The 24,495-nt window shown below is 41.1% G+C and overlaps 1 protein-coding gene across 1 annotated transcript in view; it reads left to right on the top strand.

Annotated features, from left to right (window-relative positions):
- The window catches only part of LOC106945556 (multiple epidermal growth factor-like domains protein 11), a 67,841-nt gene that overhangs the window by 28,733 nt on the left and 14,613 nt on the right, over positions 1-24,495 (top strand). Inside the window, exons 3-6 of the mRNA XM_015029303.1 lie at positions 3,323-3,447; positions 4,422-4,523; positions 7,250-7,350; positions 14,227-14,319. Of these exons, the coding sequence (XP_014884789.1) occupies positions 3,341-3,447; positions 4,422-4,523; positions 7,250-7,350; positions 14,227-14,319 (403 nt within the window). The 5' untranslated portion in view covers positions 3,323-3,340. The remainder of the gene's footprint in view (positions 1-3,322; positions 3,448-4,421; positions 4,524-7,249; positions 7,351-14,226; positions 14,320-24,495) is intronic.

Here is a 24,495-nt window from a genome sequence, read left to right as displayed (position 1 = left end):
ATTATTACACCTTCCATGAACTTAACTCAATACAAAATACCTTTATTTTGGACTGGGTTACACTAACCATAAAAAAATAACATTTAAAGACAATTTAAGAGTCACAAAATCAGAAAGAAGAATGTTTTGAAGAAAAATCTAGTAAATGATGTGAGTTTACTGTAAATATGTTGAATCGTGTCCCGGGTCCTGCAGGCGCTAAGTGGACGCCTATCTGGGCCCAGACCTCCAGCAGGGATCCGGTTTGACCCACAATAATCCGGTTTTTATTGATTTCCTGTCGCTCTGAGTTGCTGCTTATGAAGAGCAGCAGCAGAAACGAGTTTTTATTTTTCCATTTACTGTAATAAACAGCAGACTGTAATAAATGAGATCAGAGCCGCGTTGGCAGCAGCAAAACTCCAGACCAGCAGAGAGTCTGGCTGCTGGGAAACAGAACCGGGTCAGAACCCAGGTTCTGGTTGCTGCTTCACAGTCGGACTGAAAGAAAACCTCCAGCTGATGAGACGAGTGAAGCATGGCTAACAGGTAGGCTAGGCTAACAGACAAGTGAGGCTAACAGGTAGGCTAGGCTAACAGCAGCTAGCTTCTGAAAGGCTCCTCTGGCGTTAAAATTAGCAGCAGGATGGATTTGAAACGTGTTGCTGCGACTAAAACGATCCATGATGGAAAAGTGAAACCAGCTGAGGAATTTATTCATCTGTTAACTTTAACTTCTGCAGAGTTACTCCAGGTTCTGAAGAACTTTGGATCCATCAGAACTCAGTCTGACCTACTGCTGCTCATCTGGGATTCAGAGGTCAGGGAGGGATGGATACAGTGACCCAGAGTGAGACATCGCTAGCAGTTAGCATTCTAGCCATCAGTTAGCTGCTTGTAGCAGCTGTTTGGGATTCATTTGAAGTGAAAGCTGTGACACATTCAGACTGGAAATGTTGAACTGACTGGATCATTGGAACAGAACCGCTGTCGGCTGATTCTTCCGGAGATCCAACAGGAAGTCAGTAGCTAAACTCCTGGAGGTTCAGGCACGGCAGCGTCTGTCTCCGCAGCAGGACGGTTTTCTGGGTCCATGTATTTCTCTTATTCAGCCTCCAAAAGCTAAGGAAAAGTTACAACATGAGAGAAACTGTAAATATGTATTTAATCTGCTCCCGGCTGGTTGTTGAACAGATGACTTCCTGCTCCGGGTTCGTCATCCTGCAGCTGATCTGTGATGGATGAGAATCTGTAGTTCGCTTTTTAAACATCGCCCTGTTGTTGGAGATAAAAAATGGCCGAGCTCAGGTAAAAACACAAGTTTCTGCTGCTGACTGGGAGTTTAATCATCCTCAATAATCTCTGCTGAATCTGGAGGTGGACGCTCATACCTGTGGGAGCTGCCGGGAATTAATTACAGGAAGCAGTCCTCTGCAGTTTTACTGTCCTTGGGTGACGAAGACGCTGCTGATAAAAGTTTGAAAATTTGCAGAATCCGTAAAAAACATTTAATCTGCAGGAATCAGCTCGGAATTACTGATTATTAATATTTCTGAATGTTTTATTATCATAAAAAGCATCAGATGCAGGAATCTGGAGCAGATTGGTCACGTTCCATTTTGCTCAGGCAGAACGTTCCAGATCCGGTTCTGTTTGTTTTCTAATTGAATCTTTGGGAGAAACAAACTGAAATCCTGCAGGAATTTTCTCTGAATTTTCAAAATGCAGTAAAGAGAACATTAACGACCTGATTAATGATGCATCGTCTTAATGTTCATTTTGCAAATAAAGTCCAATCTTCCACATGCGTTTGTTTTAATGATTTGTAAACTGCTGCATTTTTTACTCCATGATTCCAAACGTTTGCTGTTTTTGGAAACCTTTTCTGTTAACAGGACAGCAGCGGCTCCCAGCTTCACCTCCAGCTGATGCAACGCGGTGGTAAACATGTCGCCGTCCCAAGTTTTTCAAAAAACTTGCTGCCGGCATCAGATTTAAACCAAAATCTACTTAAATTTCTGCCTTTCTAGATTTCAGACGCTGTCTTTGTATCATTAAGTAAAGAGTTTGGGTTGTTATTATCATCATGCCCGTTGTTTCGTCATGCAGCAGCTGATTGGCTGCTCCACCTGCGCCTCACCTGTCGGGGAACAGACAGCGTCAGTGTTTGCCTCGCGGCAGCGCTCAGGTTAATGATGGGATGTCCGCCGGTAAACATGAACATGTCACGGTCTGCAGGCCAGCGCAGCTTCCTGTCACCGCGCTGCTTGATGTGTCCTCTGTGGCTGCAGAGCGGCCTGAAGGAAACCACACCTGCATGTAGATTCTCCTGAATCGGCCCCGGTTCCCCGTAAAGGCGCTGATGTGATTTTCCCAATCAGCATGAGGGGAAATCACTGCGAGGCGGTTATGAAAGTGAAGATGAGCGGCTCTGTTTTTATGTTTTCCATAAAGTGTCTCAGAGTTTCTGCGCGGATCCATTCTGGAGGATTCTGGTTCATGTTTCCTTCTTTTCCCAGAACCGCAGCCTGTAATTTCACATCCCTCAACAGTTTATTCTGCTCCACTTTCATAAAATTGCTGGAATTACATTTTAAAATTCATGTTGCTTTCAATACAGCGGGAATATTTTTCTTTTTATGTAATTTCTAGTTTAGCTGTAAGCAGAAGAGTTTTTCTTTTGGTCGATTTAAGAAACAAAATCAGCCTCAAAAGCAAAAGCAAAACTTTTACCTGTAAAATCTGCCTAATGTGAGTCATTTTTAATCAATAAATAAAATGTTTTTCTAGTTTCTGGACATAACGTTACTCTGAGAGGAAAAGTTTAGGAGCGAACAATAGGAAATGATTTAAAGGGGGAGTCTTGTGTAAAATTTACTATTTTTTAATCTTTAGATCATGTTATTTTATTCATTAATAATAAACCTGGAGTGTTTCTTTGATTCTTTCATGTTTGAGAAGTCATTTCATCTCCATGGCAACCAGTGGGCTGTTAAACAGTAATTGCAATGGAGTCGATTCTTTTCTGACTTTCTTCATTATTTACATCAGAAAGAGAGACACAAATGTAAACAATGTGACTGGAGATGAAATACGATCTGAAGCTGAGTTAAGCTAGATCTGAAGCTAGTTTCTAAGATCATCCAGGTGGGAGGAGCTTTGATGCCATCATCACTTTCATAGGCTGAAGGTTCTGGAGGCCATTTTGGGTCATCTGGGATGTTTTGAAGGAAGCTGAAGAAACCTTTGCTCTGCTTCTGTCTTTGTTAAAGTTCATGTATGATTGTATTAATAATACATGGTGTATGGTAAATTAACTTCCTGTCTGCGCTGACCCCTGCAGGACGGAGGGAGGAGGACGATGGGGGTCGGCTTTTCTCCGCGCCTCACTCTGCTGTGCCTCGGCTTCGTCTCCGGGGTTCGAACCCTCAACCCCGATGACCCCAACGTGTGCAGCCACTGGGAGAGGTCAGTTCTGATTTAGCGCCGGTCGGAACCGCCCCGGCGCTCTAATGGACTCCCTGCCACAAATCAGAGCCGGGGAGTTCTGCCAAAAGCCGGATGCAGAAGGGAAAAGGTTTATGGCGCGGGCAGAGGGGGGCAGATGGAGGCTGTAAATTCAAAACGGTGGCAGCGAGTTCGAACTTCTGGGAAAAAAAGAAAATCCCAGAGCCAGTTCTGATGAGCTGCTGTGATCGATGGGAATTTTCCAAATGGATATTAGCTGCAAACATGATTCCAGTTTCCTCTTCATGTTTCCCTTCCTGCTGGTCCGTTTAAAGGGAATTTAAAATATTTCCTTCTGAAGCCTCAGTTTCACTAAAACTTTCCAGGGAATGCTGGACGTTTTCAGACGGAAACCTCAAACACTGAGCTGTCCAAACTTTTTGTTAAAATAATTTTATTGTGAATTCTTTTCTTTTTACCTGCTAAGCAACAAATTAACTTGTATTTTAATTTAAGAAGTTCAGAAAAAGTTGTGCAGTTTCCTAACTTGTCAGTCAAGATATTATTTTTAGTTTATTCCCAGAAACAAAAATAAGAACCATCTTTGAAAACCTTTAAGTGGATTTAATTATTGGCTGTGACTGAGTCTGTTTTTGAGTAAAAAGTCACTGGAGATCTTTGGCCTGCAGCTCAGTTCCAGTCACCAGACACCTCACTATTACCAAATTACAGAATTATTGTGGGATACAGAAGGAATAAAAATGTGAAAAACTATCTAGTCCATTAGAAGTAAAACATTGGTTTTGTTCCTAAAAGTTAATACTAAATTTGTAATTGAAAGTTTCATACAAAGAGAAACAGAAAAATTCATCTGTAGCTGTGCCGTTTCTTATCTGCATGCAGGGCTACTTAAAACTACTCACAGGGCCGCAAACGGCCCCCGTGCCTCACTTTGGACATCCTGCTCTAACATGATGGTGGTTCTTCTTCTGCAGCTACGCCGTCACCGTGCAGGAATCCTACGCCCATCCCTTCGACCAGGTCTACTACACCCGCTGCACCGACATCCTCAACTGGTTCAAATGCACCAAACACAGGTAGGAACACCAGGACGTTTCCAACGTTCCCAATGCTCCCACTGCTTCCGACATTCCCAATGCTTCCGACATTCCCAATGCTCCCAACATTCCCAATGCTCCCACTGCTTCCGACATTCCCAATGCTCCCAACATTCCCAATGCTTCCTGCTCCCAACATTCCCAATGCTCCCAACGTTCCCAATGCTCCCAACGTTCCCAAATAATCCAGAAAAACACGAGGGAGAAATTCCTATCCAAAGTCAGGGTGTCCATTGAGCCTTAAAAAGTCTTAAAATAATTGAAAACAGTAAGTTGGCCTTAAATACATTAATCACAGGTTTTACATTTTGTCAATATAAAAATCTAAAAAGTGTGGCAGGCATTTATATTCTGTCTCCAGCTTTGTGCGTCTACAGACTGAAACATCTCAATCTCAGTCAGACTGAATGCAGAACATCCGTTTTCAAGTTTTACCACAGAATTTCTGTTGAATTTAGGTCTGGACTTTGACTAGGCCATTCTAACACATTAATCTTTTCTGATCTAAACCACCCCTTCTCATCTCTGGCTGCATGTTCAGGCTGGTTGTCCTGCTGAAACCCAGGATTTTCCTGAATTTAACTCTGACTAGCTTCCCACAGCCTGATGCTGCCACCACCGTGTCTCAGTGTGTCTCCAGGCTCAGGTTTGGTCTCCTGCTAGCAGACCGTCTCCTTCCAAATGCTTCCTGGGTTAATCCGTCATAAAATCACATTAAAACTTCACAGTTTGAGGCTGAAAGTGAAAGAATCTGCAGCTGCTCTGAGCGACACGTTTTATTGGTGAAACTTTGTTGTTTCTGTAGCTCCTGCTTTACTTCCTTTATTGATCCACTCAGACGTTCCGGTGTTTTAGCAAGTCTCCATAAAATACTTAATTATCTCCTGGCTGTTTTTGTCCCACAGGAAGTCAGCAGCTGATGCTGGCGTTCTGACGAAGGCGTCTTTATTTTGCTCAGGTTTTCTGTCAGTGTGGAGTTTTTAATTTCACGTTTCTATCTGCTGGTTAACATGAGCAGAAAAACGAGCACAGTTCAGCCGACCTCAAGCACAGCACTTCAGGCCTCATCATGGACATTCAAAGAGTTTCTGTTGAAAAGACTCTTTCTTCTGATTGGAGACATTTTCAGAGAATGTTTGTGATCAAGCAGAACCCCAAGGTTTAAACACTGAAGCAGAGTAAAAATAGAAATAATAAGTAAAGTGTTTCACAACGTGAAGAGAGCGAGGACTGATTTAACATTTCAGTTTCCATCCCAGACTTTCCTGTCACCAACGATTCTCCAGCTCTGCTGACGGTCGGTTTCAAAGAATCCGTTTTAAATTGGATATTTAGCCTCTTCTGACATAACCCAGAAAATATAAGTTTATCTCCAGAAAGCTGAGAATATTTCTGAGATCATTTTCACAGTTCATCTCGCGCGCACACACACACACACACACACACACACACACACACACCCAACCAGCCACAAGACCAGTTAACCCAACAGTCCCAGAGAGATCCCAGCATGCACTGGGAGAACATGCTGACTCCGTACAGAAAGACTCCAGGCTGGGATTCAAACCCAGAACCTTGTAGCGTTAAGAGTTAAATAAGCTCTAATCCAAGTTAGCATCTCCTAGCTTCTCATTTTCCATCTGTTCATTTCTGTCCTGCTGTCTTTGGGCCTCCAGCTCTGTTTCCATCCAAATGTTTCCATCCAAATGTTTCCATCCAAATGTAAAGGAAAACACAAATTTGTCGTGTTTCCATCAGCTGGTTTGGAGCGGGTCGACCAGGCTACGTCTAGTTTCATCAGATGTTGATGCTAGCTAGCATGAACCACACACCTCAGGAAATGGAGGTTTGGGTTGAGAAATGTTCAGCGTTTTGTTCCTCTGGTAAGGCAGAGACAAACCAGTGGATCTGAAAGTTTCCTGCAACTTATTTGGCTAAAAGTGTTTTCTTCTCCTCTTTAGCTAAAAAAACATCTGTAGAAGCTGTAGCAGCTGTAGAAACATTTTGCACGACTGAGAAGCTTATTTCAAATTTTACAGTTTGGATCAACCTTTTCTGATGTAACACTTCAAAATATGAATAAATATGAAAATGTGGCTCCAGACTGTGTTGGTTCGCTCCATCGAAGTTGCTGTCCCATCCATACTTAGCTAGCCCATATTTAGTTAGCTAAATATTAGCAACGAAATGTTGCTAATATTTAGCTAGCAAGCTTGATATTTAGTTAGCGCTGAGCTAAAGCTAAATATTTAGCAAATTCACTTGCCAATAAGGAAGTAGACTACCAAAATAAAAGCTGGTAATGAGAACTTCTTCATAAACTCCTGCTGGTGAGTCTGAATCCTCCAACGCTGATGCATCACTGCTGCTGTGGATCCACAGGAAAACGTCTGTATTTCCTTTAAAACGGCTCGTCGTTTGATTTCAGCTGAAATGTTCAAGACAAGAGGAAAAAAAACAAGATGAAGAGATGATGTTACGTGATTCAAAAGCAGGAGTTTATAAAGAGGTTTTATTTTGGTAGTCCAATTTGCATATTTCCCAGATATTTAGTTTAAATATTTTGTAAACTAAATATTTAGTTTTATACTGAGACATTTATGAATGAAATGCTTGAGGTCTGATTTGCATCATTTTGTAGCTCAGATTTGTGTGTGTGTGTGTGTGTGTGTGTGTGTGTGTGTGTGTGTGCGCGACCTGTGCAGGATCAGCTATAAGACGGCCTACAGGAGAGGCGTGAGGACGATGTACCGCAGACGCTCGCAGTGCTGCCCCGGGTTCTACGAGACCGGAGAACTCTGCGTCCGTAAGTCGGCATTAATATCAGAATTATGATCAGAGAAGACAGATCTGCACTCAGATAAACACAATGCACCATCCTCAATGTGCTGCTTTGTTTACATCACTGCAAAGAAACTTTTAATGTGAAAATCCCAGATACTTCCTGTCAGTCTGAACACCCAGTTCTCACTGCGGACCAGTTTGAATATATTGTTTCACTGAAAAACAGAAAAAGTCTTTTTGTCCAGTTTCAGCTGTAAATATCTCAGTAGACTTTAAATAAGACAAAACTAACTTATAAGAAAATAGGGGATTAGTTTTGGTCAGTAATTCCAGATGTTATAAGTGAAATAATCTGCCAGTGAAACTAGAACTTTTCTATCAAGATTAAGGAATTATTGACTAAAAATAAGTTTCTGTTTCTTTATGAAAAGTTACTTTTCAGTTAGTTTTGTCTTATTTAATGTGTACTAAAACCTTTACAGTAGAAACTGCACAAAAACACAGTGAAGAGTTTGAAACCTAAAACATAGCAACAGGAATTTGTAGGAATAAAAAACTGAAACAGATTAAATGTGTTAGATGCGATGAAGAAGCTCCAGCAGATGAAGAGTAAAACCATCAGAGATTCCCAGATAAAACCTGCTGATGATGTTCAGTCGCTGTTTTTGTTTTCGCCAGGCGGTTTATCTGCTGCCACTTTGATGAACCTGCTTCAGGTTCTGCTTCTGCCTCTGGGAAAACAGGCAGCAGGTAGTTTGGGTTGGAGCTGAACTGGGAGCTGTGGCGCTGCGTGTCGAACCAGATGCTTCTGGGATTTTCACCAGATTATCAACTGATGTCCAGCTGTAATCCCGACGCGCAGTGAGATTAGCACCTGCCTTCATTTGGTTTGAAGACAGACGCTGCCTCAACATCCGCGGTGAAATCTGAAAAAAGAGATGTTCTTTATTCTGCTGTTTTTCTGGCAGAGCGTTCCTAATAATCCGTCACCCAATTCGAAGAAGAGAGGGTTGAAATTACTGTTTGAAAATGATTTCTGTCATTTGCAATTGATTTTTTTTTTTTTTTAGAAAAGAAAACAAGCTAAATAAATAAATTCAGATTTTCTCTCTGCGACATCACCCAGCCTGAGAGGAGATGTGGAGCACGGCGGTGGAGGAGTCATGGTGTGGGCTGTGCACTCACTGTGTGGCTCATAATCATGAGTTGATGTGTGACGCGCCACAGCAAAAACTAACGCACCACAAAAACATAAAATCCATCAGTTTCTGAGAAGATAAAGATTTTATTATTAGTGTTTTCTGAATGAACCAGTTAAAGTCACGAAGAGCAGCTCAGTGTTTCAGACCAAACCAGAGGGCTGAAGGAGGGCGCACTTTCTTTTATCATGCTCTTAATAACTTTGGCTAAAAATTAAAATGAGCCAGTTCATGTTTTTAAATAGAGAAATAATAACAATTGCAGGTTTTTAACCATTTTTCTTTTTTTCCTGCAATATCTGAACTGAATTTCCACAAAGAAAGACACAGCGCATCAGTAACGTGATTTTAAATGTTTTTCCTGTCATTTTGTTGGAATCTGTAGTTTAAAAAAGAAAAGAAAAATATCTGCATCCTCTTTTATGTTTATCTTTACTTTAAGTTGTAACAACAGAAATGTAACACCGGCTCTTTCCTAAAGTAGATATTTGTTTTTAAGCTGTGTTGTTTTTTCGTGACGTTTGGTAAAGCGAATCTTTAGGTTGCAGATCTCTGATTTATTAGAACGTTTGTCAGATTCATCTAAATAAAATGATTTCATAACTTGATTATTACTGATTAAAGGGAAGTTATTATTTTTGCAAACAGATTTTTTATTTAAAACTCCATAAACTGACTTTAATGTTGGAGTTTGAATTATTTTCTACACAAATAAAACTAAAGAAATTGTGAAATTTACAGAAATACGACAGAAAAACCCGGAGGAGAAAAATCCGTCCAGAGAGTTCGTCTTCATTCAGCTGCAGAAATCAATTATCCACTCTACATGGTAAACTCTATGGTTCAGAGCTGCTTTGTCCCTGAACAGAGGGGGACTGCCTGGGGGTCAGAGGTCAGCGGGGGGACATTGTGTCATTTTATTCTGCTGGTAAACAACAACTGTCTTCTCCCTGGAGACTCTGGAGGAAAACCTCTGACTGCTTTGTTTGATGGTGTGACCTCCGGCTCTGATTGGTTAAGCAGGAGGTCACAGCGGTTAGCGGCTCGCTAATGGTAGAGACTCCTGCTCTGATTGGCTGAGCAGCAGCTAGCTGCTCGCTAACGGTAGAGACTCCTGCTCTGATTGGCTGAGCAGCAGCTAGCGGCTTGCTAATTGTAGCGACTCCTGCTCTGATTGGCTGAGCAGCAGCTAGCGGCTCGCTAACTTGGCAGCGACTCCTGCTCTGATTGGCTGAGCAGCAGCTAGCGGCTCGCTAACGATAGCGACTCTTGCAGTTTTTTTGCTGTTTTTTGAACTCAGCAGATTTCTGACTTTTAAAATTTGTAAAATGTTGAACTTTTAAACCTTTAAATGGACAGTTTGACTTTCCATTATGTTTTAATGTTATTCCCTCATCATGCATGTTTGAGAAATCCTAGCCTCAGCTCCTTCAGACTAGCCAGCAGCAATTAGCAAGCAGCCAGTGGAACTGCTGAGCTCATGGAGCTGCTGCTCAGAGCGACGCCAGGAAAAACGCTGCTAAAGGGCTAATAGAGGAGCCATATTGGGATGACTGCCTGGAGGCGGAGCTTCAGAAAGAGCAGGAGTTCTTAAAGAGACAGACGCCCAATTTCAAATCAGGAAGTAAAATTTCTTTTAAATCAGATTTTATATGTTTTTAGCATTTTAATAACAACTGAAGGAAACATAGTTACTGATTATGCTATAAAGTGGAATATGGAAAACACACAGTGCCCCTATAAAACAAGTAACTTTTTAAGTGATGGATCCGTTTAGTCGTGGAGGAAAATAAAAGAACTCAAACTGAACCGGGTTCAGAGCTGGAGGCGTCCGTCCAGGACGGCTCCTCCTGCAGGTGGCAGAACTTCAGGTGCGTCCTCGCTGATGTTCAACAACCAGCGGCTTCAAGGGCGCCGACGGCTGCTTCAGCACGCTGAGACAATGGCTGGAATTAAGCAGCGATTATTTCATTTGATATCTATTAATCTTGTTGGAGCCATTGCTGATGTAATCCTGCGTGGAGCGCTTTCTGCTCGGGATGAAAGGATCACCGTCCCTTTAAAGATTAATCATCTCTCCTCCAGGACGACCACAGCTCCTGCCTCTCTTATTAAAATCTGAGCGCGACACTGCGAGGCGTTTTATCGGCCTCATAAAATATGCTGGGCAGCAGAAAAATTTCAGCCTGAAGTTTACACACAGCAACGCTCCAGTTAAGTTTTACTGTGGAGGAAGCAGAACCTGCTGGACCTTCAGCATTCAGACTGGAGCGTCTGAGTCCTGCCTCAGATGAAGATCTGAACTTTAACTCTGTGAAAAAACAAGGACTTGGTCGAGTTGTTCAGCCTTTAGCTCATTTACTGAATGGTAAAATGCTTTTCTTGCATTTAATATCAAAGATGCGTGTCAAAACTCATTTATGTAAATATTTTTAAGAAATAATTCGATGTAAAACTTGTCAGAGTAAAAAGAAACATGTTTGCATTTTTGGACCAGAACCATATCCTGTCAGGTCATTTTTGATGACCAGGAGCTTCGGTCCTGAATTTAAACGATAAGAAAAACTTAATTTTACAATTTATTTGTAGATTTTAGGATTAATTTGCATCTATAAATCAGGCGGTTTCCACTGAAAGAGGAGAACAGTTGGACCTTCTGCAATGTTTAGTTTTTGAAGTGGTTGTTGCCAGCTTTAAGGAGAATTTAAATATTTCACACTTCGTGTCACAAACGGTTCTGATCTTAGAGAATTGAACGTTTACAGATTTTTCCCTGTAAATTTGCCCAAATGTACGACGAGTTTTAGGGCCAGATGGACAGAATCCGCAACAATAGAGTCGCATTATTAAGAGAATAAAGTTGTAGTAATATAAATATGAATTTGTAATAATATGAGAATAAATCTGTAGCAATATGAGAGACCACACGTTGCGCTGGTCTGTCTAAGCTTTTCTCTCATTAAAATGACTTCCATCTTTATTTTGCTAATATTATGACTTTATTAAACTCAGTCTAACAGTCTGACTCAGAGATGCAGCCGGTTTGTGATCCTGGTTTTCCTGAATGCGATTTTTAGAACTGATGAGCAAACTTTCCATTATTCACAGACTCAGTTTGAACAGAGAAGTCGGTGAGCATGCTCAGTGTGAAATAAAGCCTGAAGTTCACAGGAATATAAATGTGATCACAGACATGTTTGTGCAGAGCGCTGCTGCCTGAGAAGAGAAATAAATCTGGAAGCGGCGACTTCGGCTCGCTGTCCGTTTGAAGGATGATGTGAAAAAACCCGCAGGAATGGAAATATGAGCCGAAACAAACTCAACACGCTGACAACATTCATCACACACACAATAACAGTAACACAATAATACGTTTAGAAGTGAGTCCATTCTGTGTGACTGGGAGGAAAAAGGAGTAAAAGTGACCTGAGTGGCTGAAGCCCCCTGGAATCCATCCGTACCTTCGTCTAAACCCAGAACTCCTCACTTCAGCTCTTCACTGTCTGCAGAGCCACGTCCAAATAATTCAAGTTTTCATGAGGCTGTCATGCTCACAGCGTTTGATTCTGCATGTCTAGTCAACTTGTTGGTTTGTGTTTGAGAAAAGACGACAGCAGAGTGAAGATCTGTGACATGATGCAGTATTTAGATCATCCTCTCCACATGAAACCGAGACAAAGCTGCTTCTGCTTCCTAACTCCACTGAGCTTCGTCTCAGAAAGGTTAAAGCTTCGCTTCTCCTGTGTCAACAGCTTCATGTGTGTTTGTCTGCACACTAATTAAAAAGTGAGCTGGAACAGAGAGGAAGCTTAGGACAGCATCTATGATTGCTTTTCTCCGTTTGACACCCAGAAAGCCTCAGTGCTACAGATTCCTGAAAACGGCCGAGTCCAGCTGACAAACAGAGAAACGGCTGTCCTCAGCTCCGCCGCGCCGAAAAAACACTGCAAAAAAACTGTTAATTAGACAACTCTGGGCTGCTGCGGAGGAGGCGCTCAAAGTTTTCCTGCTCTTTCCACCCTGAATCCAAAGAACTAAACTAGCTGCTCTTAAATCATTAAAGCTGGAAACGTTTACACGCCGTCCAATGAAGTTCTCACAGCTTTTCTGACTGAAACACAGAGTCTGAAAAATTACTAAACATTTGAGCTGCATTACACATTTAAGCTGAACCTGCTTCCATTCATTCATTCATTCATTCATTCATTCATTCATTCATTCATTCATTTTAAGCCCTTTAAAGAATAAAATTGTGTGTCCAATCTGCCTGCTTGCTATTTTTTCTCATCTTTTTTCTTCAACATGTAGATTTTTTGTTTAATGAGGAAAAAATTCCTTGCAAATATTTTTACAGTAACACCAAAGAATCAGTGATTTTGTTTGCAAAAGAAAAAATCACAAAAATAATCGCAAAATCCTGGAAGGTAGAATCAATATTGGAGAAGAAAAAGAAAGCATGTTGCCACTGTAGCACAGCTATCTCCTGCAGGAAGTCGGAAAATAGCAACTTAAAAATATATTTACAACATTAAGCAAAGGTTTAATGTTGAAGGACGGAGGTAAGGATGGATCCCTTCAGATTTTTGGGATTTTGTGATTTACGCAAAATCAACAGATCTTTGCATTTTTTCACGCTATTATATAATTGTGAATTTAATGCATATTTTTCACAAACATGGTCACTCCTAATACTAACTCCAACCTGCAGGTGGCGATATTTCCAGTCTGCTGCCTCAGCTTTTCTTGATTCAGATTATAGTCGCATTTACCATCAGATACAAGTGGAAATATAAAATTCCTTGCATATTTTTCTGAATTAATGCCACGAAACCAAAATGTTTTGAAAGAAATCACAAAAACCATCATGAAATCCTGGATTGACTGATTAATTTAGCAAAGAGGGATTTTCACATTGTCCAAAAATAAATTCAACAGTTTTAAGGCCATGAACAGATTTTATTTCAAGTAAAAATTTATTTTTCCAGATGATTTCCATCTGGGGGATGAATCCGTTCTGCTCCTCCTCCGTGGAGTTTTTTACTCTCTTCTCTTCTTCATGCCTCTCCAGGCAACGTCTTCTGCCTGATTATGAGATAACAGCAGAGTGACGCGCCGCAGCCCCATAAAACCTCGTCCTGCCTTATTTCTGAGCGTGGCGTTGTTTGCTCTGAAGCGTCTGATTGCTCTCAGCTGTAAGGTCCTGTCATAATGAAATATGAAACCATCTCAGGCTGAGAAATGAGCGCCGTAGCTTCCTTATCTGCCTGCTGTACAATGCAGATATCACTTCTTATCAGGACTGGGGAGATTTTAGAGCATCTTAGTGAATAAATAAATAGTGAGAACAGTCAGAAAGTAAGTTGTTGATAGATGAATCCCTGCCTTTCTAATGTTTTATGTAAAACTGGACCCAGTGAGGAAAATCACAGCGATAGCAGCGGTTGTCATGGAGCATCAGGAGGTCAGAGGCTTTGCTTTTGTTTGTCCTCCCAAAACGTTTCTGACTTTAACCCTGAACCACATTTACCCTTCAGTACGCAGATTTATTTAGACAAAAAAGTCCAACTTTTTTCATTAAAGATCACAACAAAACCTTCCTTTAACAGTTTGTTTGTGCTCTGAGCCTTGATGAGTTTCAACCCCCCGCTGAGGTTTTCCTGGTCCAGATTGCTGATCTGGGTCGTCCTGTTTCTCTGCAGCGCTGTGTACGGAGGAGTGTGTCCACGGCCGGTGTGTTTCTCCGGATACCTGCCAGTGTGAGCCGGGCTGGGGGGGACTGGACTGCTCCAGCGGTGAGTACGCCTCCAACACAAGAACTCACAATGCTGGAGACGCTTGGTTTTTCTCTTAAGTTTACTTCCATGTTGGATGTGAATATTCAGAGCAGATTTGCATTTAAAATGTGTCTTATTAAAGAATAGAAAGAGCAAACAAGTAGGAATAAATAGCCGTGCAACAGAGAAGGAAATGTGCTTGGTATTTATTTCAGCAAGTGCAGAAACAAGCAAACAAAATTCAGCTTTGAGAAAGTAAAGTGAAAGGTTTTTGGTAATAAATGATTGTTCTGAATCTATGATGTTGACCAGAACATAAACAGAGTATTAATATCAGGGTTGGGACTTTAACATGTTTATTTCTATTAATTACTTACACAGATTTTAACACAATTGACAATTTTTTGTTTTTTACATGTGAATGTCCTGAGACAGAACTTTGTATTTATGTGTTTCTGATACATCCGTAAATCTGAGGCACAAACTACGTCCTCTAAAGTCAGCTGTGGACGACCGAACTTCTGAGTGGACGCTGGAAACCGTTGTTGTTGTGTTCAAGTTGTGCTGAAAGCAGTTAGCCTGTCAGTGGAGCAATTCTAGCATAAAATACGTAGCATCTCAATGCTAAACATGTAGCAGATAATGCTAATGTCAGAGTCCACATTTCTAAAGAAGCTCCATGAACGGTCAGAGAAACTCTGGGAAGATGAATGCTAGAATAACACTGCTCCAATCTGATGGTTGAAGAGCAGATTAAAAACCATAAACATCTCTGTTATTGAGCTCATATGTGTATTTATTCAACAATTTAGAAGCAAAATTATTGAATAATCTGTCCCTTTAACCTCACTACGTCAACCTAACGGCCTCTCAGCTGATTTCATATTCAGCAGCTTCTCTCAGCTCCGTTCTGTTTGAACACATTTTGATAAATTCAGCTTTAGTTTCAAACGTCTGTCTGCTGCTGATAAAACCCTCTGCAGGATTCAGACAGGGATCAAGCGTTTTATACGCAGACCTTGATGGATAAGTTGAAACCACCTTCAACCCCTGAAACAGACCAATCAGCAGCTCTGTGAAATGTTTTGTTTAGGCCACTTTGTGACAAAATGTTGCTATTGATGTTATCTTGGAGCCAAATCAAGGCTGATTCGTCTCATTTCCTGTTTGTCTCCTCATTTCCTCTGCATCTTCGGTGTAAACATGAACTGTGTGTGCGTGTGTGCGTGCTTGTTTATGTGACTTTATGTGACCTGGTCCAGTATGTGCCTTCTGAGGACCGAAGGACCTCAGAAGGCACAAAGGACAAAAGCAAAATCATAATATTTCTAAAGTGGCTATATAAGAAATTTCATTCATGTTCAAAGGCCATTTATTCTTTATTATCTAAACGGTCTCATACTTTTTAGACATCTCAGTTTTTGCAATGTTTAGTTATTCAACAACATAGAATGCCAGCATCAATTTACATCAATAACTAACAGTAAGGCAAACGTATCAAATGAGCAAGTGTGAAGCACAAACTTTTTGTACTGCTTAACTTTCTAAAAATAATTTCGAAAATGTGCATTTTTTGCAGCATTTATGAAACGGCATCATATCTTTATTGACTAGTTTTCAAACACCAACATCACTTTTGCAAAAAAGCAATAACTAAAATCAAAACAGTGTTTTTGTTTGGTTTAACTCAGAGAGAACTCTTCTTCACTTAGTTAATTTATCAGTGAATCATATCAACAGTAAAGGGCATATGTTCCATGCTCATGCTGTTTCATGGACATCACAATCCACTAAGTAAAACAAGTCAAAATTTTCTGGGGTTTTTGGCAGCTGAAGCGCCAAATACGCTGCAGTATTCTCAATCCAACTCGTTGCGGTGCGCAGAAACATGTCTGCATGTCTATCGCGATAACAAATTTAGTTGGACGATAAATTGGCCCAGAAGTTGTTGTTGTTTTCAGACCATTTTCAGGTAATATAATGGTATAGGCATAATAATGCAAGAACATATCCTCAAATATCAATAAACTTTCAATCCTAATGAAAATTTAACACTGGAAGAGATTTTAAAATAAATAAAATAACAGGAACAACAAATAAAATGAATTATGAAGTCTTAAATTGTTCTTAAAAAATTAGCGAGTTGAAAACTTTTGTCATCCAGTTTTTGATAGAAAGAAAGGAGAAAAGAAAGAGAAAAACAATAAGTCATGCAAATGGAAATTATTGAGCTCATTTTAATTGATTATGCAATTAATTGATTTATTGCATATTAGTCAGGCCTACATGTCTGCTAATGCATCGTTTTTCTCAGAGTAATTTAGCTCTGCAGACTCCACCAAACAGAGAATAAACTCCCCATCAGAGAATACCTGCCATATCCTGTAATTTTGTTGGGTTTAGCAAAGCTGGTCTGGCTGCTGCGTCCCTGGAAGAGTGGAGCTTTTTAAAAATGTTGTTGCTGTCGTGTTTTTACTAGCTTTCCTCTGAAGCTCATCCTGCTCTGCATCAGTCAAATTCTTGTACTTCTCTCATGTTTCATCTCATGGTTGTGGGTGAAATTGTAATCTTTAAACACCGTTATATGTTCTCCACACTAAGCACAGCTGTACAGTCGATTTCAGCAGAGAAACATTAAGAAATCTGTGCCTTGTAGAAAACTCTGCATTGTGCATCAGTTTTTTTTTCTTTTTTTAACATTAAACATATTTAAATGTTAAACTAACTTCTTGAAAGGTATGCAACACATTTGCTGAGGCACATCAGCAAATTTGCCTCAGCAAATGAGGGCCTATTGCTTTCCTAATAAACAATTATGTTATTAAGAAAGCAATAGTGGCCTTCAAAATAAAAGTCCTATCATTATATTTTGTGCACCTATACAAAATAGAGATAGAAGTTATCAATTGAGTTAATCTGAAGGTGATAGATCTCACCGATTAATTGATAAGCAGCATTTTTCTTAAAAACCTGAGTTTTTTCTTGTATTAAGAAGGTCGACTGTGGTTCCATAACATGAAGAGATTATCTTTATTTTGTGTCTATTAAATACTAACTGAATAAACTAACAATTTTTTTTCACATTAAGTTTAGATATATTTAGAAAATATAATAGAACAGTAATCTCCTCAGTTGCTGAATTGAGAAATAAAAGATGAGAAAAATAAAACATGTGAAGCACGTAATCCTCATGAACAGAGGAATATTCATGCAGATGTCCTGTCAGTGAGGAGGAGCGCAGACTTTATCGACTTCGAAGCACATCAGTAATTTTTGGAGTTTGTCGAGTGTTTATATTTCTACTCAGAACCGCATGAAGAGAATTTATCATCCCACTTTCCCATTCGAACATGGCTGCCATCTTGATTTCTGTATCAACTGGGTTTACTTATGGATGACCAGTGGCGCCCTCTGCGGGATGGCGACCAAACTACAACAGTAGAAGAAGATCTAAGTGGAAGTTATAAATGAATGTATTGGAATAATTTTAATCTACTAAACCATTAATCAACAATTGTCAGTAAATAAATTATTGACATCCTTAGTAATGGGATTTTTGTACTACAAACTGGTAGCTAAATTGTCTTTTAGTTCAAATTATGCTGGAAGTGGTTGGGGTTTTCAATGCTGTATCTAAACTGAAGGGAACGTGTGTGTGTGTTTGTTAAAGAGGGATTTGGGGTCCATCGGCTCTTAATGAGCCCCCTTCAGCGCCTGCTCCCCGTCTTTGTTTATCGGTTTTTATTGTCCCTGCTGGGCTGCAGCAGAGGTTAGGTAAATCCTCACCCAGGCGAACGATGAAGTATTGATTGGCCACAAGGTCCCTGTTAGAGAGAAGAAAAAGAAACCAAACACTCAGGATGACTTTAAGTTTCCATCTCCATCTGTGGTTGTTTATTTCATCTTAACACCTTCGTCTGTTGCTCAGGTGAATCTGTAAACATTTTTATCTGTTTCCCACCTGCAGGAAAATCTCTTCAGTTGCGCAGTGAGACCGAATCTTTCCTCTGACACAGACATCGAGTTTAGCTGATTTTCAGATGTTTTAGAAGACGGTTCCTGTGGTCACGTTTGGTCTGTACTGCCGCTTTAACTCGGGATGAGAGCCGCCTCCTTCATGATGTTTGCTGTATTTTTTAAATTTAGCTGTAATATGTGTTGATAAAGACGTAATGTGTCGGTACTGCAGACCGGCTGGTTGGAAACATGAAGCAGGTGTGATAAGTTAGCGGAGCAGCCAGGGATTCATCGATCAGCGCTTTTTAATCACACCTGATGAGCATCGGTATCTCTAAACAAAATAAAGCTGTGGAAATTCACTTTCTAAGTGTGGAGTAAAAGTTTTCAAAACAAACTTCATTATTTTATTTTATGTTTTTCAAGGTTACAGGTGAACTGAGGTAAGTTTTCAGAGGTCAGCTGGGATCTGGAGCCACGATGACTTCCTGTTTGGATGTTTTCTGTCCGGAAGACTGAAAACATTCCAGCTGTCAGGAAAAATCGCCCACAGAAACTGTCAGAAATCCCAGTCTGTCATTCTGGATAGTCGGTGTTATTGCCCGCCTTGTGAGCTATGCAGGCCTTCGATGTTTTCAGCTAACAGGAATCACCTCGCTGGAGGTAAAATTACATTTCCTGTCCATCAAACTGGGGAGGCCTAAACTTCTAATTTTAAAACAAAACCATCTGGATGGAAGGAAAACAAACAGTCCTGCAGCTGAAGTTCTGCCTGTTTGTCTGAACCTGTTCATGGAAGCATTAGAGGTCTCCTTTACATGATTAAATGTCTTTTAATTTGATTGTTTAGTTACGTGTGTGACAGACGACGGCTAACCATAGATAACATATAAAAAATTTGCTAAAGTACTTATGTTAGCTACAAGGCTAATGTTAGCGTGAAGGCTATCGCTAGCTTGCTGTTCTCCTCAGAGCAGGAAGCAGCTTCTCTGGGCTCAGAGGACCGTCGCCCAGTGGAACATGGATGGGTCAGTTCTCCAGATGTTTGGTGGAAAAGCAGAAACCAGTCCCAGCAGCCAAACTCTGATGGTGGGAGGTTGCATCATGATGCGGGTTTGGGTCATCTGCCTGCAGGCCGGACTCATCCTCACAGGGATTTGGACACTCTAAATGGGACAAAGAACTTGGACATGATTATTAACTCACTGAGGCCCAGAAAACTCTTCATAGAGAGATTTGGTCTTTGGATGGACAGAGATGTTTGGGCTCAGTTTTGGACCCTGGATGCATGTAGAGGTTTGGCTTCTGGATTGGTCTCTGGTTGGTTGGGGGTGTTTGTGCCTCTAATCGGAGCTCTGTGGGAGGTTTGGTGAAGCTCGAGATCTCACCAGCTGAAATCTTGATGGTTTGTCAGACATTAAACTCCGTCAGAAGGTTGAGAGCTGCTAGATGCTCTGTGTCCTGCTGCTCTTTTATTAGCACAGTTTGAAAGTCCGCACAGGTTTCCATTTGTTGTCATGGAAACAGACATCTCAGCAGTTTACTCTAACATGCCTTTTTAGTGATCAGTTGCTCTGTTTGGTTGTTTTTCCTTTAATGGATGAAACTTGACAGTCTGGGATGGAAAAAGGAAAAACGTGATTATTCATCCGGATAAAGAGCAACAGGAGGCTGAACATGTTGAGCCATCAGGACCTGCAGGGACACAGAAGAGGATGCAGCAGCATCTCCCTCTGCTTCCTCTACATCTGATTGATGCAGATGGAAAAACAGAAAATATTCCCTGAGCAGAAGGAATCTGAAATGCTACATAGATGTTTCTGTTCGGTTGACTTTTCCAGTTTACCTCCAAAGTGTTGGGAAAATCCTGTTAAGGTCCGGCTGTGGATCGCTTCGCTCCTTATCGCTGCGCCACAGCGCAGCTGTGAGCTGCAGAGTGATGGATCTGCAGCTCTTCATCTCTGCTGGCATGTGTGTGTTCCTTCATGCTGTCACTTCCTCCAGCAGGAGAACACATCAGTCTGCAGGAAACGCTTTCCCAGCAGCCCAGAGTTTGTTTCAGTCTCCTAACTTCTGCCTCATGCGCCACCTCTGGCCCTGCAGGATTTTATTGCGTTGCATCATCAGCTTGCTTTGCTTCGACTGCGACGGAGATAAAAAACGTTTCCATGTTTGTGGGAGCGGCAGCAGAAAGCAGACTGATGCAGAAAAGCTTCAGAAATGCAACATGGCGACACATCTTTGCTCATTTTCCACTGATCTGTTTTAAAGACTCGATCCCTGAAATGACTGTTGAACATGAACCAGTTCATGTGCTGCAGGTAGTTCATCATTTTATCATTCTAGCACATAAACAGAACTCCCTGTTGCTTCATTTTACCCTTTTATTCATAAAAAACTTGATTTAGTAAATAAATAAGATAAAATAATTGAATATATAAATAATAAAATTAAAATGATAATTAAAATAGTAATTAATATGTAATAATCAATTAATATAACAAATTCAACCATATTAAATCAATCATATTATAATAATATATGATGCTGAACATTATATATTGCAATGTTAAAGATAATACATAACTATTTTATATTAAAAGATTTAATTATAAAATGTAATTATTAAAATAATTCAATAATAAAATGAAAACAATCATTATATATTGTTCATTATATGTTTATGTAACTATATTAATAAATTAAATTATATATAAAAAACAGGTAATAACATTTTATTGTAATATATAACATATTACATAGTATACGCTGTTGGTTGTTTATAAATTTAGAAAACTAAATATAAATATGTAATATTAGCTAATTACTAAATAATTAAATTATAACATTTAACAATACCTGTTTGCTTATTATATATTGTAACAAATTATAAAAATAAATGGATAATAACTGCAACCCTTGAAATGAACTTCTGGGGATAAAAGGTCTTCTTTGTAATAAGTTAACATTAAATTTTAAAAAGCCTCTTTATGGCTTTCTTGCTGTTTTCAAATACTTGTTATGATTAATAACAGTTTTCTCTTTATATTAAAAGTCAACGCGTCATTTCCTGATTGCTTAATGAACTTTAAAATGTGTTTTGCGGCAGCTGAATCGCTGTCATCCTCCCAGATTAAAGCCGTTCCGCCTGCATCACCAAACATTTGTTCATGAAACACAGCAGATAAAGAAGCTCCAGGAGGGAAAAGCTGCAGCTTTGCAAGGTGAAACACTTTAAAGAAGCCTGGAGTAAAGCGAGGCGACAGGTTGGAGACGTACGTGACAGGATTCCTGAGTCGTCTATCCCCGGCGGTGCGGGGCAGCGCCTCGGCGCTCTGAATGGGATGGGAAGGTCATCCCTCCTCTGGGAGACAAAAAGAAGCCAATTCCACCTGCAGCAAGCAATTGACTCTGGGAGGCATGAAGTAAGCCCCGGCAGGAGCTGAAAAGGAGCAGCGGCCCTTCATGAAGATTACCTCCTGTATCAATTAGACGCCGGCGCTCGCTCGCCTTCCTTAGTTAGTGTTTTTATCCGGGAGGTCACCGAGTTCAAGGGCTTCAGCCGGAGCGCCGGGCCCCCCGGGACGCGCCGGTGTTTTACATTTGCCCTGCAGTGAAGTCAGAGCAGAAAGTTAAACTGATGGAGTTAATTAGCAGCTGAGAGGAGACAAAGCGCCTGATACTCGTGTCTTCATGTCTCCTGTGCTGATGTTCAGGTCCAGAGCTGAAGATCAGGAGCTGATGAGCTATGAGTCCTTTCTGCTGCTCCGACTGATCGAAACGCTCTGCGTTTTTCACCTGCGGTCACCTGACTCTTCTTTACATTGTTGCTGTTTGTGGACTGGGACCCAAATCCCAGTCCACAAACAGCAATTTGCATCGTAAATCTGCAACCATAAAACTTCCTCCAGCTAGTCAAACCTGCCTGGACTCACCAAGGCTGCATCGGGCTCGACACCAACCATGTCCAGTCCGCTTTAACCCGACTCCAGTCCGCTTTAACCCGACTCCAGTCCGCTTTAACCCGACTCCAGTCCGCTTTAACCCGACTTCAGTCCACTTTAACCCGACTCCAGTCCGCTTTAACCCGACTCCAGTCCGCTTTAACCCGACTCCAGTCCACTTTATACGAACTCCAGTATATTTATATAGGACTGTATATATTTATTTATTCAATAACTTAACAGTTAAAAGGGGTTTGAATTGAAAATGTTGCTTATTTTGTTGATTAAGATGTGATTAATTAATGCTTAGTGGAGTCTGACCACAGGTTTATTTTATGTCTTCCTGCTATCGTGGCCTTCATTAGCTGCAGCTCTCCGGTTTGTACATCTGTAAATCTGCTGATGTTTCCTTCTGTCTTGTGTCTTAAATCAGGGAGTCAGCATTCCTCCCAGACCCTGTGCCGACCCTCCAGCCCGGCCCGGTTCTGGCTGGGAGGTTAATGAGAGTCAGTGGAAACCTTTTCACCTCCCTCTCTGTTGCTCTCACTGGACATGAAACTTTCAGCAACGACTGGAAAATCCTCTCCTCAGAGCTGCGAGGTCTTCTTCTCTGAAGCGACTTTTAATTGTCTCGTTAAGACGCTGTGAAACGCTCCGCCGTCGAACATCCAACTGAACCCAAAGATGTTTTTATCTCACTGTTTTTGTTGGTTCAATCTGGAGTCTTCCTCCCCGCCTCTTCATCACTGCTCATTAACACAAACGTCATTAGATAGACAGGACCTGTTGCCTGCGTTGGACGGGTGAAACGACGAGGTCAGCCACCATTACCCGGATCGTCTGCTGGGTTCTGTCCCTTCCTGGACCTCTCTCAGAGGAAACTGACATTTTTATGACAGACTGGAAGTTTCACAGCCATGCAGAGTCATTTAGGATGTTTCCCTTCTGATAGTCCGGTAGACTCAGTTCTATTAGGACCAAAACATTTACATCTCCAGTTCTGTTCCCCTCCTGGCCTGTGGGGGCGCTGCACCAAGAACCACTGAAAGAAACGACACAAAAACCTCTGAAGACACTGAGAGCAACTTCCTTCTTCACCAGATGGAAACAAGATGGAGGCGTCAGATTTTAGCGGTTGGAGGATTTCTCTTTAGTCTTTGGCTGAAGACCAGGAGCCATTTCTGCTGCTAGCGCTATGCTAGCACATTAGCTTTGGTTGTATTTACCCAGAATGCCCTGCGCTGTAGTCCACTTCCTGCTTCTGGAGCGGTCTCTGGTCTGCTGGGCGTTCACATTCAAACCGAACCAGAGTTCACTTCAACCGAACCCAGACCGAGGTTTGGAGAACCAGAGGTCAGAGGTCAACTAGCATTTACACCTCACCAACTGAACTGGACTTTGACTAGGTAGATGGACTGGAGTTGGATTAAAGCGAACTGGACTGGGCTGGTGGGAATGATGCTTCCATTATTGTAGCTTTGCATCTTGTTTCTGTGGAGTAGCTCCATCTGTAGCATTAGCATCTCAGCGTCTATTAGTGTCGTTTTAAAGCTGACCTGTTTTCTGCCTTTGACAGGTTGTTATAGATCTATGGGGGTTAGAAAGTATGTTTATTAGATTTTATGCACAAAATGATTCTTAGATAATCAGATTTAAGTCAGTTCAGTTCTTCCTTTGTTGAGCTCCTGTTTTAGGGTCTCTGTCACTTTAAATCCAAACAAGCTACGGCTGGCCACGCCCCCAACTCAACATTTACACTCACACATGTGCAATTATACAACCAGACATCTTTGAAAAGCAGAAGTGGAGTCTCCTGCACAACCAACCAGAAGCACTAAGTGGTTTCTGGATGGTGAGTCAACAATAAAACTCTTGTCTTTTCCAGCAGCCATTGTACAGCACATACAGGGTTGCTAGGTAACAGGCTAAGCTTCCTGATTTGTGACGTTACATTCTGGAGGTTTTTGAAACTTCTCATATTCCAGACACCAAAAAAACATGAACTCACTACCAAAAACCGGCTGGGCGTTTTGTTTTTGTTTGTTTTGTGATGTATTTAGAAATCCAAATGGAAGTATAAAAACGTGACAAAGTGAATTATGCAGAGTAAGTCCTCTTTAATGGACCAGAACATCTCAGCATCTCCGCTGGCAGGTCCTGGTCCGTCCAGACTGACCCGGACTCAGCATCCCTGATCATCCAGAACCTGCAGAACATCCCGCTCTGGGTTCACCCTGCTGCCAAGTCCAATTACTGCCTGCAGCTGCATCAGCATGTCCTGTCCTTTTATCCC

The sequence above is a fragment of the Poecilia latipinna genome, unplaced genomic scaffold, assembly GCF_001443285.1.
Source record: "Poecilia latipinna isolate Pla-1442-1.1 unplaced genomic scaffold, P_latipinna-1.0 Scaffold150, whole genome shotgun sequence".
Classification (NCBI taxonomy): domain Eukaryota; kingdom Metazoa; phylum Chordata; class Actinopteri; order Cyprinodontiformes; family Poeciliidae; genus Poecilia; species Poecilia latipinna.
The sequence above is the reverse complement of the archived record's forward strand: the minus strand, read 5'-3'. Positions and strand labels throughout refer to the sequence as shown.